Raw genomic sequence first — 22,959 nt, forward strand, 5'->3', positions numbered from 1 at the left:
AATCCGATCTGGTAACTAAGTTTTCTAAGGTATAAAAATTATAAAATTTCCTTATCATTCTTTGAAAATGGAAGGACTGATCAACGGGTTAGTCTGTGTTGACGCAAAGTCACCTCAATAATACACTAAAAAGAACTAATTCAATATAAATAAATGAAGGAATAATTTAAGTATCAATGAGGTAGCAAGATATAACACTCGTCATACTGTTAACAAGATGCAAAGGTAAAAATAAATAAATGTAATTATCAAGTAAATTACTGTCTTTCTTTCTATGTCTGTATGCAGCATAGCCCGTGAAAGGTACAAGTTATAATAATAATAATAATAATAATAATAATAATAATAATAATAATAATAATAATAATAATAATAATAATAATAATAATGACAAAGACGCATACATATATCATTATGAATTGTGATCCATCAGCAGAGTTCAGTTAATAACACTCTTATTTCGCATTCTCTCAGCTTTTAAAGGCAATTCTGTATTTATGCTGTTAATATGAACGTTTCTGAGTGTGTCCATACCATCCCTTTGACGGAATGAATCCTGGACAATTTTAACTTGACTTTTCCACGACAGAGAAAGGAATGATGAGAAAAAGAAAAACTTATTATAAATTCATCTTTGCAATTCAGCAATAATAATAATAATAATAATAATAATAATAATAATAATAATAATATTGTTATTTTGATTATTATTAATTAATCGTACTAGCATCAGTATTACCAGTGTACCCTTCATGCCTTGGTAAACTGTGTCTCAATAAAGAGACTTGTCGCGCTGAGCGTTCGTCTCCGTCAGTCTAGCAGATTCCACAGGTTCTCAATAGGCCTCTTATGCCTGCAAGAATTTACCACACTTACGGGCCTCCTTTAGGAGAGGGCCCGTAATGGCATAAGCTGGCTTCATTTAAATGTGTAATCCAGCCTACCGTTGCATTTCCTAATATACTGGAATGACTGCAATGGTAACCCAAGGAATAAATACTAAACGCAAGACAAAGATGACATTACAGTAAACCGGAGATGTCAGTTGGTAAGCACAATGCAGCACACATCAGGTGCGAATTCAGGTGCACTGAGGTCAAGAGCCAGGTGCTTTATCCACTAAGTTGGCCTCATGGACAACCTTCACCGCCCCAACAAAAAAAGGAGAGGTAGCATAGTTTCAAAACCCAAACAATTGTTTGGCAAATTCCGCCGTTGTATATTGGTTTCATTTTCTTTTAGGTAGTATCGTTTGACAGGCTACGTATTGTAAAGCATATTTTTCAGCTCTTTGGGTCAGTTTACTGACCTTCCGCTGTTCCCCCAGATATGTGAAATACAAATGAAATAATTGGAATTTTACATTCAGCCAGTTAGTGGCAACTTCCTATTTATATCAACGATCAAAGTAAAAACATAAAGGTCTTAGTAATTAACCAGTAACCATGAGTATCAAAGAAACTTTGGCCATGGGCCTATAACCTGGTAGTAAAAAAAATAAAAACTGATGGTCCCTATCACCCTCTCCCTGATACTGGCAAACGGACACTCTTAAAAAGGGGGTTCCCTTTCAGCGGCGAATAACAAGAGGGGGAAAAAAAAGATGTCTGAAAATCCAACGTATTGATAAACGTAGCAGGACCAGTTTTATGTGGAACTTCTTTAGTATGTTCGTAAGGTTCCCAATCACTGTAACTGAAAAAGCTTTGGTAGATTTTTTTTCCATTACGCATCAACCGCGGCTTCGCCTGGATTACTGAAAAGGCTACATACAACACTTGCGACCATGAGAAAGCTTCCGTTGCAAAACCCAAAACATTATTCACTCTAAAAGTAAATCAAAATCGGAGATACGCAGTATTGGGCGTGCACGGTACTTGGGTGGGTGGGTCTTCGAGCAGCAGATGCTTAAGGAAGTGATCCCAGTAGTTCATTCCTTCCAGCACGATCTCATTCAAGGAATGAAATACTTGGCCGCTTCAGGCTAGCTCAAAGTGTAAGTATCACTCATAATATCCTACGAATACGCTTCTTATAAATATGCCTCATTCTCAATTACATTGAGTGGAACACCACACTCTTCCAGATTTGATTCCTCTCGAAAACTCTGTTCATTGTTGAAAAATATACACTTCTGATGCATTTGTATGAATTGGATTCAACTAACTTCAGCATTGTCTCGCATTTTCTCAGCTTGTACGGTAGGCTGGCTACCTCATGAAATTGTTCCTAAGATGTCTGATAACTGCAAAAGTCCATGACGTTGTTGCGCATGCCCAAGAAAAATTACGAGGTAGGTAGTTTTGAATAATTCTGCCATTCTTTCTGTGGTTACTGAACAGATCTCGATTACCTTGAAGAGTCCGGGATAGGCTCGGATTGACCTGATAACAAGTGAGTTGAAATACGAGTTATTTGAATGTGTACTTTTATCTTGGAAACCAAATTTAATGTTCTGACCTGTGCTGGTTATTCTATGGCAAGGTTAGCTGTAATCTGTTTGTATTGTTACATTTTACATTCTGTGTAAGCCTTATTGATTCTGAACTTTATGAAAACAGTAAACACGAATAACTTAAAACAGCAAAGTATAAAAAATCTGCGAAAACTTAACGTTAAGCCGTGCTGTAAAATATATGATAATATTGCAATTAATTTTCTGTTGATGGGAAATGACGACATCTAAACAAGTGGTGTACGTCCATGAGCGCGTTATGTACTACTAATTTTTTTGGTATTAATATCGTATAATACCGGGATGTCGTATAGCATACCTCGCCGATTGCAACAACTTTTATTTTATAACAACGTCATCGTAATTGATTTTTAAATTAATTAGGGTTTTCGATATTTTTTTTACATATATATACACACAAACACACACACATATATGTACACATACATACACCGTTTTAATACAAACATCCCGATTATTCACATCGAAGAGAGAAAATTAGTTCTAACTCTCGAGACTGGATGAAGAGTTTGATGACGAAGACCAACCCCATACTTCCATTAGCCATTAGGCCTATGGTACGATACTAACCTTAAAAAGGGGTAGGGTTCAGCTAGTCAGGTTGGGACCAGGATATTATATACTAAGTTACGTTAGGTTAGGTTGTTTAAAATGAAACTATGTGATTACCATTCAAGAACGGATTCTAACAAACTAGGCCTATTACTAGGTCTAGTTTCTTCGCATATCTAGTGATATACCCGCCAATGCACAATACAGGCGCTGCCTTTCTTTACCAGTGAGGAATTACGGTTTTCAAATGTTTTCATGGGTGTTAAATGACTTCCATTTCTTTCTGTTGGAAACTGATGCCTCCTTCAGGCTTTTGGTCCACCAAGTGGAGTCAGAAATATCGATTTCCGACGGAAATCAACAACATGGGACACAAGTGTATTCATAAATGACGATAAAAAAAGCAATTCTGTTGGTAGACCATCGCAATGATTTTGTCATAAAAGTTGCTATAATTGGAAAATTAAAAGGAAAAAACAGAAATATTCTACGCCATCACACTATAAATTTTCACGTTTTTCATGCTTTCTATATTGAGAGAGGACAATAAATACAGATCATCATAAAGACCTAGCCTAACCGGTATTATTGGAGTAAGAGGCAACACGCCATAATGACAAAGAAATATGTTTTTCTGACTGATTTTGATGTGTTTAGTACGAATTTCACCTTCAATTTCGTCGGAAATTCATGGTTTTGGAGCTAACTCCATGTACATAAATGGACCAAAAACCATCAATTTCCGCCGAAATTCAAGGTGAAATTCGTGCATAACACATCAAAATCAATCAGAATAACATATTTCCTTATCAGTGAAACCCACACAACCTAACCTAACCTCTCACAGAAGTAACCAGGTCACAGCTCCTAACTTATGCATGACCAAAGGACGAAAAAATAAGGTTCATATCCCGTCCGACAAGTGCAATAACTTGTTAATGTATGGGTACCCAACCCCCAACACCCCGGCCAGTACCAAACTCGGCGAAGGGACATTCCATTTGGCAGACAACAAACACATGCACCGCCAGTATCAAACCCCTAAAAGTATTAAATGGGAGAAAATAATCCAGGTATTTCTAAGAAACTATCAATTTCCGACGAATTTTAATGTGAAATTTGTGCGAAACACATCAAAATGACCTAGAAAAGTGTATTTCCTTGCCATTTGGCCGTGTTGCCTTTCACTGCAATTTTACCGCCTAACCAACTACATGCCGATAGGTCTAAGAATACTCCGCAAACAATTTAATGCATATTTCATAAACGAATTTCGTGGAAAAACGTTAGACGACTATGTGACTCAAGTTCCAGATTAAATCATATTCACACATCAACTTCTTAAAAAAATCCACACTAACCTTTCTTTTTGTAATGGAGGCGGAACCCTTATCCACTGCCAGCAGATAGCTAACACGTTGACAGTCCTTTTGCTATACTGTTGTGTTGTGACTTAGTGAATGCTAAGTTTCGTGATAAGCTTCCGAAGTGTTTTTGTAAAATACATTATTTAAAGAGTAATTGTCTATGCTTTAATTATATATATTCTAAAAGATAGTACATTATCTATATTGCCTTGAATAGAATTTACAATGCTGGCAAACAACTGAAAACGGCATGATCTGCACCTCACTTGACTCTTAAACTAGGCTTCTTTCCCGGTTCCACTCCACCGAAGGCGTTCTGTGCAACCCACAAATTCATTTTGTTCAATGCACAATTTTGCAAAGACGTTCAAAAGGCATTCGTTGTACTCCATATCAGCTGCTGAACCCACACTATCAGAACGCACAGAAAATAAGTCTAGTTTTTCTTGAAAAGACTTGATATTTTCGGTCTTCGTATCAAGTAGGAGCTTAATGTATATCACAATTCTACGCCGTGACACTACAGTACTCAAAGCCTCAAAGGTATACTGCAACAAGTTTCAAGGAGTTTTCGTTCCCGAAACAATAACATTATTTTGTTATGTAATTGGAGATGCGTTTTTCTTAACTGAGTATCATTACTTTTCATACAGGCAGTATTATTTGTATAAATAAAAGGCAAAAATAAAAATTCTTTTCCAGAAAGATGTACGAAACCTTTTGAAAAATTCACTTTAGATTGCTGGGAAGAAGAGTGAGGGAGGAACCTAAAGTTTGATTCCAAACTTCAAGTACAATTACTGACATATAATATATAACAACTGTTTCTTAAATTTAAGATATATTTTATAATGTCTGTTGAAAATACGCTATAAAAAAAGAAAAAATAGTTTCCATAATTTTGCTTCTTACTTATGACGTCACACATGGGCGGGAAAAGTCAACAGTCTTGCAGATGGAAATCGGACAAACGCATAACACATAACACCTCATCATTAATTAGTATAAGACTGATATTTCGATAACTGACATAGCTTACAAGCTTAGCATCAACAAAACAACCGTATATAGACGGATAAAGCGAAAGAAGGAAAGGAAGTGTAAATACGTTGTCACGTTAATGGTTTTGAATGGACTGTTGCAAGTTTTTTTGTTTTGATGTTCTCGTCGGTGACTGCCGTTTTTTTCGCCAGTCGGGTCTGGTTAAACGAATCTTCGGCAGTTTTGGAGTCGACGTTGGTCGAGTTTTTGAGCAGCAAATTGGAGCACGCCTACGAAGTGGAGCACGTAAGGTGGAGTGTGGCACATCTTTAATGCAGCGTGAGGCTGTCCTGACGTCTCCATCGGGGTATTCTGGTTTGTGGGTCTTGTCCCTGTTGTGCATGAGGGCTGTCTTGGTCTAGATGATGCTGCTGTTTATTTTTACTCTTTATTGTTTCCACTTTTGTTTACATTAATACTGTGCTGCCTTTTGGCTTATTTGTTTGTATTTAGAGTTTATCTTTTTACCAGACCTGACTCACTTGTAAATTTGTCTTTGTAAATAAATTAATAGCTTATTTTATTGTTTTGTTGTTTTCCCTCCTTTGTTTGTTGCATCTGCCGTCATCATGAAGCCCCGTCCTGAGTATGTTAAAGAACCTGCATAACATATCGGGGTTCACGGTTGAATGACTGTTGCATTAGGCGTACAAAATATGCAAAGACTAAATAATTCATTATAATACCATTCAAAGGTTAAATGTACAAAATATGCAAGAAGTTTTTGTTAAAAACTAAATAATTCATTATAATACCATTCAACATAAAAATGTAAATTCAATGTAAATCACAATTACTTACAAATGCTACTTAGACGAAAAAAGTAATAGTTACAAATACTAGTAGACTTGGAAGTATAACAGTAACATCCTTTAATTTAGTTATATATTGCTACCATATCAGAGTAAAACAAAAAATCCAGATGAAACGAGAGAATATGGGGAATTCGTGAAATACATCATGAGTAATAGCTGTGGGTCGGCCTTGTGCAATTAGCATAAAGTTGCCAGATAGTAATTTTATAGGCTGTTGTCTGAACGATTTTCTAGGATTGTGATACTTTTTTCACTAAGTTTACAGTGAAGTCTTAAGGCCGCAAGTTTGAAGACTTTAATGAACATGCGATGTGCATCTTGGTTCAGGCAACTTGAAACGTTCTGTAGCCGGTCGTGTGTTGAGTCCATTTGTTGTCTGTATCATGTACAGCAAATCTTTCAAATGTTTTGGACACCCAGTATTGATAATGCGATGAATTATATCACATATCTTAAATATTGTACTAGTTTTCATAGGTAGAAAGTGCTGCTCACACAATACAGGAGTAATCCTATCCAGAGGTGCAACACTTTACTAATGTTGCCGCGCTATTAAATATAATTTGTAGCTTCATAGTTGTATCTTAAGTAGTTTATAATAGAGAGTTGCAATTGTCTTCTCTTTTCTAACCAATAAATCACAAGTTTTTTGACAAGACACTGATCACAATATTTTTTTAACAATGGTAATATTTCTATGATAATGTCCTGAAACCCTTATAACATTGTCTATTTGAGCACTTTGAGACAAATTGCAAAGCAGCAGCACACCTAAGTCACTTGACTTTATCAATAATAAGGACTGTATTACATCATATTTTTCCGAATATCACCATCCCTGCCAATATAAAGTAATTTTCATTTCCTTTAGTACTAAGTGCTTAAATGTCATGTGTTTCTTAACTTCGGGAAGAACATAAATTTGTTTCTCATTTGTAAACCCGATGCCCTTTATGGAGAATAAAATTAGGTGTCTTAGGCAATTGATTTGTCAGTCCAGTCACGTATATACAAAATATGATTAGACCTAAAACAATTTCTTGAATACGAGTATCCAGCCTGTACACGGTACGTTTTTGCAAGTAGTCTTCTAAATACAGAGCGTGTAACTGTTTATGAAGTAACTGAACATCCGAGTGCGAGTGGCACACTTGAATGGAACTAAACTGACTCGACTCTCTCAGATTCATACTAGCAAATACATTGCATTCTCAGACATCTTTCATCTCAGTCCTTTAGAACTCGGCTGAATCGTTAAGTGCGTTTACTCCGAAGATCTAAATATATATTCTTTGAATCAAGGTCCTTTAAATATAATCTCAGAGTATATTTGAAGAATCTTGCTTTGAATATAAGTGATATTTGCTGTACTATGTGTCTCGGAGTTCTGTTTATAAACTTTTTACACATTAAAGGTTCCTTATGTAAACTGTAATATCCAAAGAATACTGGCAAACTGCACGTCGTGGTCGATAACAACATGGCACTTAAACTGAATTTTTCATACTGCTTTTGGCTGTTGTTTATTAATATCCTTAGAATCATTTGATGTATGTATAGCAAAACTTAATGTGAACTTGCATGGGCATTGAAGCTATCACTGTATCTCAAAAGTCTTCTATAAATATATATGAGAAATATTCAGAGTTCGCTTTTGATGGGTAGGTCTTTTGATTACACTTTTTCTCATTAAATAAATGAAAAACTGGAAAAACAATCAACGGGAAAACTTATATTAAAGTAGTTAATAGCATAGAAGAAAAGCAAGCACGTACTTTTCACATATGCATGAGTGGTGTACAATTTTTTTTAATTTGGATATCCTGGTAAATCATGATCAAGTGGTGTGTAATGATGTAGTCACCATTTGTAATGATGTTACCAAATGTTATGATGTTCTTTCTTTATTGTTGTAATCTTATTAGAGTCCCAGGAGGCTTAGGAAGACACAATGTAGTTTTCCTACTTCATTAACACACTAATAAAATATACAATATTTATACAAATTTGGTGAATCGAAGTATTAGCCTTTCTTTCTTCTCAACCCACAACTGGTGAGGCTCACGACCTCACTCCTCTAAGGCTCTTCTCTCTCTATCTATCTTCTTTTCTATCTATCTTCTTCTCTATCTTGAAGCTTGCTTTTGAAGGTTTTTCAAAGGAAATGCCCATCCCACCAATAGGGAGGCAATAGCTTCTGTTCTGCCTTGTAGATGTCCTAAGTGGTTGGAGATTATCTAATGGCGTCCCTTTGGGTGTGATTAATTGACCTTAAGCCCTCCTTTGTGGGTGGGACTAATGACGTCACCAGAAGTCTTCTGGTTCCAGCGAAAGTTGAAAGGTCAGCTCACAGGTAGGACAGTTAGGCATTTTTGTTATGATTGTGGTTAGATTACTGGAACCTGTGCTTTGGCTTTATAATCACAACACAGGAAGTGTCGTTACTCCCTCTCTCTCTCGTTTCTTTATTATTCACTCTCTCTCTTTCTCTCTTTTTCTCTATCATTTCTATTACTGGTTCTCTCTCATTTCTTTTTCTCTCTTTTATATTTACGCTATTCCTAACTAATATTCTCCTAGTTGTCATTACATCACTTGGTCACCTACCAAACATTGTCTTTAATGTTTAATTAAACATAATTAAATGAATACAATAGTAATTAAATTTACAATAAAATGCAACAATGGACATAATAAAAATTGTTTTCAAACAAAATAATCATATCAAAATTTCAAACATATCAGATCATAAGTATATTAATTCATAAGTATATTAAATGAACATATGAACAATAAACATATGAAATTATTATCATGTAACAAATAATGTTAACATCAATTGTCAATTATTGCTATTATTGAGTTCTGTCAATATCCCTTGTATTTTTCTGATAATAAGATTTCTCACTACCAGGATAAACAAAATAACAGTTATTACTATTACCACCAGATTTACTAATGATAAAATTGGGGCGACAGTTTCTTTATAGTAGAAATATTCATCAACATAGTTCAAATTTTCAAGCTTCCATAAGTCTAACTGAGACAACTTAAATTCACCTATTTTATATGAGTAATTCTTATATGGCACATGTTTGTTGAATTTATATGTTGTGAAAAGATGGGGTTCATAATATAATTGGTTTGCTATCACTAACTGATATGATGTAAAAGATTTAAAATTTTTAAACTTTATATCTGTATTAATGTTGCGACGTTTAATTTTAGCTACAACAGCATTTAGTGAAAATAGAAAGATTTCTTGATCAATTATAAGTGCTTCAAAAGGTTTAGCATAGTTTGCGGTACATACATCTTTTTCTTGATTTTGGTTTAACACAATTTCTTGAATACAGGGATAAGCATTAGTATTCTTATATAGGTTATCAAAATTACATATATATATATTCCTGTTCTTTTAACAGAATACACTCATTAAATTGTTTATCAATGAATGACAATAGTAGAGCGTGATCTTCTAATGCGAAATGCCTGATTGTTCCCTTTTGTCTCATAAGTATGTCTGGTTTCCCATGTAACATAGCCATCATAGTTATAAATATGTCTGGGTGGTGTTGCATCGTCTAATAACGTGTTTTTGGGCAGTCTTTTCTGATAACCATATAGCAAATAATGTGGGGATTCTCCTACTGTCTCATTTACAGGTGGATCTATGTGTAGACCCTCTGTGAAAACTTTTTATGCCTGACTAAAGTAAATAAAACAGGGAGAAAGAGAGAGAGAGAAAGGGGGAAAACATGTTTTATTAAACGATTTTCATAGCACCAGTTCGCATCAAATAGCCCCAGCAAAATTTCTCGAAATGTTATTTGTTTACATATCACTGAAAAAATAATAGCTTGAATGAGCCTTTAAAGATTTTGAATACCTTTGGCAACAGAGACATTATACTGAACATTTAAACCACACATCTGTAACCTCTCTTCATGTGGAATACAAGAAAGATATTATGCTGGTTTTTGTAGCCCTGTATGTAATCAACGTAGCATTTTCGCTCTCCCAGGCCTTATCAGCAGGCATGCGATTTCACCGGAGTTTCTAAACTGATGGGTAAAGGGCGATGTGCTAACTTAATTGGATTCACTTGCAAGGCTGCACGCTTATTGTGCAAGTCTGTGTAATGTTTGCATAACGTTTCCGTTACGCTGGCTGCTTTGCTCCCTCATGTCAGATTTAAGGTAAAGGATTTTCATCAGGGTTAGTCCTATTTTATAGTTTTATGGTAACATTTCTAATGAAAATGGCTCATCCCTCAAAAAAAAAAAAAGAAAAAAAACTTCATAAACGTGAGAAAATGATCTCATTACTGTAAAGCGAAGCAATATCTGTATAAGCTAATTCCTGGATAAAATGCTGTGGCCAGTTTGCCGTGAGTTAATCTAGGACTATTTGTAAATACAAGGTTTTCAGACCTATCTTAAAGATGACTTCAAGAGTTATGAGAGGCAATTTCTGTTTACCTACTTAAAGATATGAAAACAGACAGTGTGGTCGCTTTCAGTAAGAGAAGTGTGCTCCAGAAAATTAGGTGAAACTTGACGGATGCAATTTCTGAGAGAAATACAAAAATAGGCGAGAGAATAAGTTTATTTTCAATATTAAACATTTCCAACTAACAGGAAATGTCCCCGAGAAAAGACACGGCAACGATCACTGCATCATCCGTACAACATTAATAACTGAATCTTAGATGAACTCCCTGTGCAGAAAACCTTCACCACATACGCTGCCTCGTACACCGGCGCAGGAGGCTCAGCAGCCACCGGACTCTCAGACACTACTGCGTCATTTACCCCTTTCTTGCACCCACTCACTTCCTCTTTCGCACTATCTATCCAGCTCTTTCCAGGTCTCCCTCTCCTCCTCCTTCCCAGTACTTCCGAAATTACACCCTTGTCACCAACCTATCATATATTCTTTGCCACGTGACTGGAGCGCTTCAAAACACTCTTATTCCATCCTTTCTTTTCACCCTTGCTAACCTATTCACCTCTTCTACGTATCTCCACATTTCTCACCCTTTTAATTCTTTCTATGCCACACACACACACACTCAGTGCAAATAATTCACTTCGATAGCCTCAGTATTTTTTTCATTCACATTCAGAATCGACAATTCACATCTATAAACGAGAACTGGCTCAACACCCCATTCACAACTCCTTCCCTTACCCCCACCTTTGCACTTATTGCTACTTTCTTTTCTCTGATTTATCGCATCACTACACTTATCAATATATATATACACTCATATATATATATATATATATATATATATATATATATATATATATATATATATATATATATATATATATATATATATATATATATATATATATATATATATATATATATATTGCTTTTTTGACGAATGATAGGTTTTACACTTTATTTACCAGCTCAGCTCCGGATTGTTTACTTCCAACTACTCTTCATGTTTTGAGTGTTTCATTTCTTCTTTGATTTGTAATTTTCCCTTCCGAAAGCTAATGAAATCATTCCCATTGCCTGAAGTTTTTGGTGGGCTTTAATTATTGTTAAAAAAAACAGTGGAAGTCTTTTAATCTGTATATGTATATGTATATGTATATGTATATGTATATATATAATATTATATATATATACATAATATATATATATATATATATATATATATATATATATATATATATATATATATATATATATATATATACACACACACACACATAAATAAATACCGCCCACCAAAAGCTTCAAGTGATGGGAATAACTTCAGTAGTTTCGGAAGGGAACATTTTCTTCCTTCCCGCTTACAGACACAAATGGTCTAAAGAACAAACATAAATCAAAGAAGAAATAGAACACAAAAACATGAAAGTAGTTGAAAATAAAAAATCCAGAGCTGGTCAACGAAGTTTAAAACATGTCAAAACGCAAAACGCTCACACACACAAACACGCTCACACACAAACACACACATATATATATATATATATATATATATTTGTATATATATATATATATATATATATATGTATATATATATATATATATATATATATATATATATATATATATATATATATATATATATATATATATATATATATATATATATATATATATATATATATATATATATATATATATATATATATATATATATATATATATATATATATATATATATATATATATATATATATATATATATATATATATATATATATATATATATATATATATATATATATATATATATATATATATATATATATATATATATATACAATTTGTGCTAAGGTTATCAGACAACCACAGCGTAATAGGAACAATGTTGACTAGGAAGTATCAGGCTTTGAGATAAGAGAGAGAGAGAGAGAGAGAGACAGACAGACAGAGATCAAAAGAAACAATAAAAGCAAGTAAAAAATGCGCCGAAGTTTCTTCGGCGCAATCGAGTTTTCTGTACATCGTATAATCAAGGCCACAGAAAATAGATCTATCTATCTCTGTATAATGCCGTATGAGCCGCGGCCCATGAAACATTAACCACGGCCAGAAGCACGATCACGACTAACTTTAACCTTAAATAAAATAAAAACTACTGAGGATAGAGGGATGCAATTTGGTATGTTTGATGACTGGAGGGTAGATGATCAACTTAACAATTTGCAACCCTCTCGCCTCCTCAGTAGTTTTTAAGATCTGAGGGCTGATAGAAAAGTGCGTACAGAATAAAGTGCGGACGGACAGACAAAGCCGGCACAATAGTTTTCTTTACAGAAAACTAAAATGAATGAAAATCTGTAAGCACATCCTGATAGATGAATACTAATAATTCAATTTCATGACACAAAAAACATCGCCACTAACAAAAACTCATGAACCACAAAATTATGACTTCCAAGGGGAAAAGATAATTATAGATAAAATAAGGAAAAGTGTTTTTATGACGGTCTAGAGTCTAGACATGAAGTAGGTTGCTTCCGTTACGAATAGCTAAGCGCTCCAGTTCACAAATCATTAGGATCTCACTCCCAGAAAACTCTCGTTGAGTATTTAAAATGACTTTCATTCTTTGCCTAATGAAGCCCTTTTATCTCAGGCAGATTCGTCATTATGATTACGTATAGCTGCACGCACCCGATATCACGGAAGCCTTTGTTCTCATATAAAACACCGTTCGACTGCTGGACACCATAGCAGTATATCTTTCACTCTAGTAGCGAAGACATGGCGGCGTTCCTCAAGGTAAGGACCCTACACCCAGCCACCAACCTTCACACCCCACCCCCTCCTGTTCTCTCTGTCTCCGTTTCCTTTAGTGATGCAGTATTTTTAGTGTGGAGATATATCACTGAAATATCAAGAAGGTTGTTAGAGCTACCTTTCTAAAGATTTCTCGCCGGCTTTCATTTTTGTCAACGTCAAGTAACCAGAGCATCAGCTTCCGTGCGAGACAGCCTCTTAGGACGAAAGCATTTGCGATTTAAATTTTCTCTACTTTTTGGGCTTACTTAATATAGAAGTCATTGTGATTTGAGAGTACGAGTATATTATTGCTATTATTCCTAGCGTCCGCTCATACTATGAAAAATGACGGAAATATAAATGAGGGCTTGAACGGCGAGTTCTAATTCGAGGAACCCTTCATAACGTTCTGCAGTTGGGACTAGGGCATTTTCAATCTGCAGGCTTATGAGAAATTGACCCAGGGTTGGGAGATAAAAAGTCCAAATGTGGTGTTTATTAACCGTAGACTATTACTTGTTAACGTGGTAGGGGGTGGAGCATGTTGATGTACATAACCTTTTGTTATTTATTATTATTATATTTGTGAAATATTTTAATATGAGAAAGGAAAATCGAAACAATGCGAAGTTACGAAGGCTGGACTTCTGAGTACTCGGAAACGAGACGGAGTAGCGGATGAAAAGTAAAAGGCAAAATGAATTGTAGCTGGGCCTAAGAGACGCTTCAAAGACTTTAGTACCGCCCACCGTGAGCCACCCACGGTAAATTGTGACGGTACTTCTCACGAGAGAGTGTGGTGAAAGTGTCCAAGAGCAGGACCAGGAGAAGTTATTTGCGACTTTCGCGCCATATGGGGGAGAAATCTCAATCACGGTAAAGAAATGATATTCAAATGTGACTTCTTGAATCGGCATTCAAAGAACAGGTTCTGAAATGGGAAAGCTAATTTCTTTTGTCTTCCCAATGTGCGCTTACTTCTATGAGTAGTGATTTACTTTTATTCTTAACACTGAAAGAGTCGATGGCACGAGGCTGGTTTTAGGCTGTTGAGTACAACAGAAAGCCTAAGAAGAATTTCTTTATCCTCGAGGCATCTCGTTCAGCTTGCAATGTCAGTTACGGAAGACTCTTCTAACAGTCAGATTTTCTCTTGTTGGCCGATGATCGAATTTTTTTTTATCGATTAGCTTAGAATTCGATTAGTTTTTCGTTTTATATCTTAAAAAGTGAACTTAGAAAGAAGCATCTTGCATTTGAATATCGAAAAGAATTGCAATAAATCATTTTTAAACCGAACTTACTTAGAGGTCACAATTTTGCATATATCTTGCTAACTAACCTTGTTTCAATTTGTGACTGTTTTGATCGTTACCAGTTTATGCGAAACTCTTGCAAGCCAACCCTCAAAAGAAACCTTACCTCAAGGAGGCCACTTACAGTAGATATGCAGCCGGTAACAAGGAACTGAACCTCTCGTAAATCCACGCTGTTTATTCTTTCCTTGTTGTGCAAGATACGTTGAAAATAAGAGAACGGAATTTGATGAAACAGGACAGATATAATCATTAGGTGACTGTCTTTGAGACTATTGAAATTTAATTGAAATCGGCATAGAGCTGAGATGGTTTCATAGCAACCAATCCTAAAATCTGAGCCTATTTCCACCAAACAGCTATTTCTTCGAGATGTTCGCCTAATGAATATAATTACAAGTTTCATCAAATTCTGTTATTATTATTAGGTAAAGAGGAAAAAATATATAAAAAATAGGTTTGATTTTAACCTACAGCTTTCTTTCGATTATTTTAGTAAGACAAGTAGGCTGATAATGATAAGAATAAAGTTATCACAAGTACATTAGAAAATTAAAATTTTCGCTTATTATTGTCGCGATTATTACACATTTTCATTTTAAAATTGACTATTATCATTGTTATTCAAATCCTTAGGTTATCGTGGTTACTGTAATGCTCGTCTCTGCAACGGCTCTACCTCAATACGATGCAGCAAATCTGAATCTAATTCCCCCATCGGAATCCTACAGTGCACCTGATGAAGCGGGTGGCCCTGTGAGTATGATTTATCTTATTATTTATACTGCATTGGAAATATTAGTCTCCTCTCTGTCTTTCTCACATGGAATTATGAAATCCTCTTCAACTGTCTGGCAAAGTGTCCTGAGCATATCAAGAAGCTCGTCTGGGTAGACCAAGATTACATACAATAATTAATAAATAACAATAGTACGAGAATGTGATGCAAAATAATAAATAAGCATTAAAGTACTAAGATCTGAATCCGTTATTGAATAGGCTAGTGCTTCTGCCCGACTCTGTAATTACATGTTTATTTCCTTTCTTTCTTCCTACCTTCTGCTTCTAGACTCGTACTCTTGTCTCACTCTGCGGGGCAACTGATTTTATCCTTCCTCGCCCAGATTCAAACTAATTTTGATGAGTCTTGACTGACGGGACCTATCTTTTTTTCCCCTCGAAGGCTTCTTACTCCTTCTCCTACGAAAACTCCGACCCAGCCACGAACAACTATTACGGTCACGCTGAACAGAGGGAAGGACCCAACTCCTCAGGGGAGTACCGCGTCCTTCTACCTGACGGAAGAACCCAGATCGTTAAGTACACCGTCGAAGGAGACGTAGGATACATTGCCAAAATCAGCTACGAACGCCCGTCAGGAGGAGCTAATCTAGCAGTTCCGAACACTGGAGATGGATATCAGTAATCTACAGAACAAAGAGAGCATAATTTTAAGCAACAGATTTCAGCCAACCCCGTGGTATAATTTTGTCTTCCAATCGTGAGCTTGAATGATCTTTTTAGGCCTATCCTCCTTGCTTCGAAGACGATTTATATATGAGACCTAGACCTACGCTGGAATGTTGGACAAGTTCTAATTGTCTTGAAAATAATGAATCTCAATGTTCGGTTTCCGGATGATATCTATACCAAGAACCATCATGTCCAAAAACACATCCGTGGGCATTGTTCAGAAACCTTGAGAATTGCACAAGCGTGCTGCTATGTCCTTCAAAATGGCTTTGGATATTCTGCTTTATTTGGTTCCTGAAAGGTATTTATCTTCACACGAAGATGTCTACCTGCAGGTTGCTGAAGTGGATTGCCAGAAGCTGCCAGATAGACTGGAGATAGACTAATTTAGCTTCTTGAAATCGTAATCAACGGGTAATCTCATTTTTAAGGTTATCAGTATCTGTAGTATCTTTTCAATTAGATAATAGACATATGAAAAATATTTACTATGGAGATTTACATTGGTTAGCTGTTCTTACGGCTGTTAAGTTGTTGAACCTTCAAGTTACAGTAGCTTAGTGAATACTTTTAATTTTTTGCAAATGTTAGTCTCGTTTGGTTGTTTAGTATGGAGGTCCTCACAAGACCTCTACATCCTTTGATGAATATTACAGATGGATTTACATGACTGCGTATGAATGAATCTCTAGGCCTGTCTTTTATTTCACCAGACGTGTATGGAGTCATTAGAGGCTATACACCTCCAATGTCTTCTTTGCCCTTTAGAAGTATATATATGCCATTCCGATTTTTATCTACAGCATTCTGCTGATACCATTACTGACTTTTTCTCTATTTTCTGAAACTTTGTTTCAATTAACTTCCGTAATAATATAGTCTTGGTTTCTGTCATCTCGCTTTATTGGAACTATATATTATTGTTGTCTTCTTGGAATCTACAAATATCTGTTTTTAAGTATTTGTTTCTGATTTCTCGTTGGTATTCGCAGATCGTGTGTAACTTCAGTAGCCTATTCTAAGTCTTAGTTCAATCTAGTTGGATCATATCCAAATGTGTTCATTCCCTCTGATCACTTGAGATTAATACGTTAACCTTCCTGGCGATTTTTTTACTCTAAACTTTTCTTTTCATTACTCAGGACCTCACTTCATTCTTCAATAGCTAAAACTTCGCTTTAATCGAATGACTAACAATGGCTCTTATCACTTGATCTCTTCTTGAGCATACTTCATCGCCTACTGACTTCTACGCTCTTAGATCTCTCTAGCTTTCATTGCATGGTAGGTTAACCTCATTTCAGTATATTGGTTCTAATGCTTTCCAAAGTTTCTATTTCTAGCAGTGTCTCAAATCTCTTCATCTGATTGAATTTAATCATTCTGATGTATGCAAGGCTCTCTAGCTCAAGTGCTTGTTCTTCCTCACTTCATTTTATGCGAAATGGAATCCAATTAAAGAAGTAAACTTTGGGACTACGACTGGTGGATATGTACTCCATATTCCTTTAAGGAGAGTTCAAACAGTGATGTTCTGTCCCGTGCCTAGTTTGTCTTTCTTATAATTTCTACTTTTCGCTTCAAAAACTGTAACAGCATTGTTTCTACTTCCTTTACGAAAAATACCGATTGAATTTTATATACATCAGTTTCTTCTTCTGCAACTGGTTATTGTTTTCCTTCTCGTTATCTGTATAAATGTTCATATATTATTACTTACATTCGTTCATAATTTCTTGATTCCTTTAGTTTTATGTTTTATCGTACTGCTTATCGATGCTTCGATAAATGTTGACAACTCGGTTGTTACTCGTGCCCCAAACACAAATTGTTCCTTTGTAATGATGATGTATGGGTTACAGAGACCACTAATCTCAAACAGACGCGTTTGTTATGAGATCTTGTTCCTCTGAAATAAACTTGTTAATGTTTTTATCATTCTGCGTTTTTATTTTCCTTTTCTGTCACCCGCCGATGATACTGAGATCTGATGAAGATATTGGTTTCTGCTTTTAGAAGGAAGTTTCATTCCTCACATAAACAAGGGCTCCAGAAAATCCTGAAAACTTCAGGATTTGTGAAGGAGGAAAGCGTTGTCATTCCCCCATCACTACTATGCTAATGCTTTATCCTAAACGCTTCAGGAACGTAAGGACAATGCTTGCGCCATATAGCGAACTGAGCAGTCGACCAAGTTTGGTGAAACTGCTTATCGTAAAAGTGGCACTTGCTGATGCTTACAGATTAAACTGTATATTACATTAGGTGATTACAGTAATTAAGAGTCACGTGCATCAAGTTCGAGAAACCAGTGTAAATGAATCAAATAACTGGGTAAAGTAAAGGAAAAAGTATTATGTTCTAAAGGAGAATGGAATGGAATAGAATAGGTGATTTAGGCATAAAGCCAAGCATTTGGACCCACAGGATCATTCAGCGCTGTGATGAGAATAAATGAAAATGGAAATAATATAAATAATGAGTTTAAAATAGATATTCTAAAGATCAATGTTTAAAACGGTAAAATCGAAGAGATTTAATTTCTAATGGAATTAGAAACTGCCATAAATAAGATAAAAAATACATATCTATATAAAATTATAAGATATTTTTATAAAAACCACAAGCCTCTAAAATATTTAAAACAGGACCAGCATCAATGTTGCCTCCTAAAATTTCAGTCACGGTTTTATCATCTAGATGGTATATCCGCCTCTCGTTAGCATACCTGGTGCAGTGAACCAGAATGTGCTCAGCCGTCAAAAGGCTATCAGAATGAACACACACTGGGGCACTACTACCATCAAGAAGAAAACAGTGCCAGTCGGCAGTGACCAACCCTCAGCCTTTGTTAGAATAACTTCAGTCCTCCTGTCGCTTTGATAGGATGACTGCCAAAATCCTATTTGAGGTCTAATAGTTTTTTACTTTTTATTATTAGCAAGAAGGAGAGATGACTATAGCTCCTGCCACTTACCTAGTGTATAATTGGTATATAATTGCGAATAGAGATTTTCAATCTAAGTGAGGAACTATTTTGATATCAATTTCTCCTTGGGTACAGGCATTCTTTGCTTCTCTGTCTGCTTCTTCATTCCCTGGGATCCCAACATGACCAGGAATCCAACAAAAACAAACTGTTTGACGCCTACACGAAATGCGAAACAGCCACGCCTGAGCCTTCTATACTAAAGGATGGGATGAATTATATAATTGTTCAGGCTTTCCAGAGCACTTTAACAATCTGAATATATGACACAAGACTTGTTATTTGAATGATATGCTATATCCAGGGTTTTAACAATGGCAGATAGTTCAGCTGTATATACTGAAGCAGCAGGAGGCAGCTTTGCAACATTACAAAAATTATATGACAACAAGTAAATCTACTTATTTGCTTGACTTCGAACCATCTGTATAAATTTTATAGTCGTTATGAACTTCATCATGTTCTAAAAACAGTGACTTTACTACTTCAACAGGGTTGTTCTTTTTCACTATATTTTTCTTGCACAATTCAGCTTTTGGTATGAGCCAAGGTGGAATTTTCGAAGGGGCCAATTCATGAACATTCTGAGTCTGTATAAAATTATCATTTAGCCAGATCTGGACTGGAACAGAAGACCTTGGCTTGACGGCTAACCTTATTTGATGGACTGTTAGCACTACTTTTAATCCTCATCAAACATCAGAGGCCTAACTCCTCTCGTCGTAAATCAAGTGGAAGTTGGTGAGTATCCACATAAAGACTCTCGACAGATGTTGGAAAAGCCCCAGAGCAAATACGTAAACCCATATTGTGGACTACATCAAAATCGTGGAGTTTACTTTTGCATGCTGATGAATAAATCCGACATCCACAATCCAACTTTGATCTACATAGTGCATCATATAGTTGTAGCAAAAATTTCTTATCTGAGCCCCAGTTAAAGCCAGAGATCACTTTCAAAAGACAGAGATTTTTTTACTTTGCACTTTAAATTTTCAATATGCTTAGACCAAGTGAGTTTGGTAAAAAATCATTCCTAAAAACTTTACGTCATCCGTATATGGTAGAGCAGACCCATCAAGTTTCAAAGTTAGTACAGTTTCTTGACGTATGCACCTAATAAATCGAACAGCAACTGTCTTACTTGTAGAAAACCTGAAACCATTTTGTTTTGCCCATCTAGAGATAGAGTTGATGGATTTTTGCAAACATCTGCAAGCCGATTCAGCATCATATGCGGTGCAATAAATAGCTAACTCATCAACAAAAAGTGAGGCCCGTACAGGATTTGAAATGTCACTGGTAACGCTACCAATGTCAACAGCACAGCAAGTTACACTTAGCACACTCCCCTGTGGAATTCCTTCTAGTTTGAATGGGGAAGACAAATTATTTCCTATTCTTACTCTTACAGACGGGTCTGTTAAAACGGAGTTGATGAACCTAATCATATTTCCTTTTATGCCTAATTTATGAAGCTGCTTAATAATTCCATGACGCCATGTTGTATCATACGCTTTTTCTAAATCAAAGAATACATCAGTTGTCTGGCACTGGTTTACAGAGCCCTGTTGAATTTGATTATCATGTCTTAGCCGTGGGTCCAGGGTAGATCTGTTTTTCAGAAAGCCAAACTGGAGTGGAGAAAGAATTTGTGTGTTTCTAAATGCCCGACTAAACGAGAGTTGATGATCTTCTCCATCAGCATGCATACACAACTAGTAAGAGCTATGGGCCTGTAAGTAGTAGTTTGATGAGGGTGTTTATCGGTTTTTGAACTGGAATTACTACAGCAATTTTCCATCCTTTTGGTAAGATTCCAGTGTCCCAAATTCTATTAATAATCTTCAAGAAGTAAGTTTTTGCCTCCTCAGGTAACTGTAGAAGCATTACATATAGGATAGTGTCCTCACCAAAAGTATCATCCGTTGAAGAAAGGACATTACATACAGGGCAGTATCCTCACCACGGGAAGTATCATTTGTTGAAGAAAGGGCATCTTGTAGGTCATGAAGAGAGAATTTAGCATTGTAAGCCTCAAGATTACTACCAGATAAATCTAAAGGAACCTGGGACTTCCTAATCCTTTGAAAGTCGATAGGATAATTATTTGGACTTGAAATACTGGAAAAGTACTGACCTAGGTAGTATTCAGCTACATCTTTGGGACTTGTTATTAGTGAATCTCAAACTTTTAAAGAGGGTGTTTTAGGAGGAGAAAATTTCCCTGCAAACTTCCTTACTTTCTTCCAAACTATTCTGGATGGAGTTTTTGAATTAATCCCATTTATGTAGTATATCCATGTATTTCTTTTTGCACTACGAAAATATCGACGCTGTTTGGCCACAGCTCGTTGATATATTATCTTGGCAATAGATGTGCCACATGACTTGTATTTTTTGTAGCATCTTCTTGTAATTTTTCTGAGAAAAGCACATTTCTTATCCCACCAAGGGACAGCTGCAGGTCATCGTGGTTTTCCACTTATTCTTGGTATGGCAGCCTCTGCACTGGTTATAACTGTTTTTGAAAAATAGTCGTATGCTTCTAAGTGGCATTTAAAAGATTCGTAAGCTTTTCCTAATTTTATATCCACCTTATATTTCACCCAGTCTGCTTCCATTACCTTCCATTTTGGTGGTGCTTCTGTAGGAACATTCCTGACGAACTTCAAATGGATAAAAAAGTGAACACTACCGTGCAGATATACATCAACAAACCAGTTAAAATCTAAAGCTATGTCTAAGGAACATATACTTAAGTCAATAGCTGAATAGGAATTAAAATGTATGTTATGGTAAGTCATCATGCAACCATTAAGAAGCACAATATTATCATTATTAATAACTTCCTCTGTCAATTTTCCCCCATTATCTATAGAATCACCTCCCTACAACAGAAGAGTAAGCCTTTTTTAATGGCATAATTTTACATTTGCCTTGCCTTGTTGGGGCAGGTGACAGAGGATGAGATATGGAATGGGTACGTAATCATTTATAACTTGTCATTTCATATTCCATATTTATCTGATGTACCACTGCAACATGAGATACAGAAGCCCGCAACCTCTCTTGTGGAAGATTCCCTAAATCTGGGAGCGAGATTGCCTGGGATGCTTTTACAGATGAGGTTAGGGAGGCTTCTGAAGAAGCCTGAAGTGCCTAAAGAGGGGGTTTGAGAAGCTCCCATAGAGGAAGCTTCTGGAGCTTGAGCAGTTTCAAGCTCTGAATCAGGAAGCTGATTCTTTCGAGGGATGGAGCTCCTTTGCCTAGGCTGAGGAGCTAGATTACTTATAGAAGGACGAGATTCCTTCTTTGGTAGTGGTTGTTCACGAGGGAACTGGAATTACTATATTTCTGTTTCACTACATCACTATATTTAGTTGTCCTAGCTATGAGTTGCTTTGCATATCCCAGACCTATGTACTCTGGATGGGCTTTAAGCAAAGCTTCCTGTTCAACCTTGTAAGATTCACAATTCCTGTCTCTATGACTATGTTCCTTCTTACAGTTTATGCAGTTCAACTGTCTTGAACAATCACCATGCACCGGGAGACAGCATGTACCACAGAGCTTAGGTTTTGTACATACCAGGGATGGATGATCATAACCAAAACAGTTGAAATACTGAAGTAGCCTGGGCTTAAAAGGACGAATATTAATTATTTCC

The 22,959-nt window shown here is 35.9% G+C and overlaps 1 protein-coding gene and 1 long non-coding RNA gene across 2 annotated transcripts in view; one reads left to right on the plus strand and one right to left on the minus strand.

Moving 5' to 3' along the window:
• The window catches only part of LOC136833626 (uncharacterized), a 15,488-nt gene extending 10,514 nt beyond the window's left edge, over positions 1–4,974 (minus strand). The window contains exon 1 of the long non-coding RNA XR_010851536.1: positions 4,390–4,974. This is a non-coding gene — a long non-coding RNA (uncharacterized lncRNA). The remainder of the gene's footprint in view (positions 1–4,389) is intronic.
• An 8,391-nt stretch (positions 4,975–13,365) lies between these two features.
• On the plus strand, positions 13,366–18,238 carry LOC136833637 (pro-resilin-like). Its single transcript, XM_067095786.1, has 3 exons — positions 13,366–13,511; positions 15,464–15,583; positions 16,011–18,238. Exons 1-3 carry the CDS (start codon positions 13,494–13,496, stop codon positions 16,251–16,253), a joined length of 381 nt encoding a protein of 126 aa, XP_066951887.1. The 5' UTR covers positions 13,366–13,493; the 3' UTR covers positions 16,254–18,238.
• Positions 18,239–22,959: the final 4,721 nt, after the last annotated feature.

Source organism: Macrobrachium rosenbergii, chromosome 4 (assembly GCF_040412425.1).
Source record: "Macrobrachium rosenbergii isolate ZJJX-2024 chromosome 4, ASM4041242v1, whole genome shotgun sequence".
Taxonomy (NCBI): domain Eukaryota; kingdom Metazoa; phylum Arthropoda; class Malacostraca; order Decapoda; family Palaemonidae; genus Macrobrachium; species Macrobrachium rosenbergii.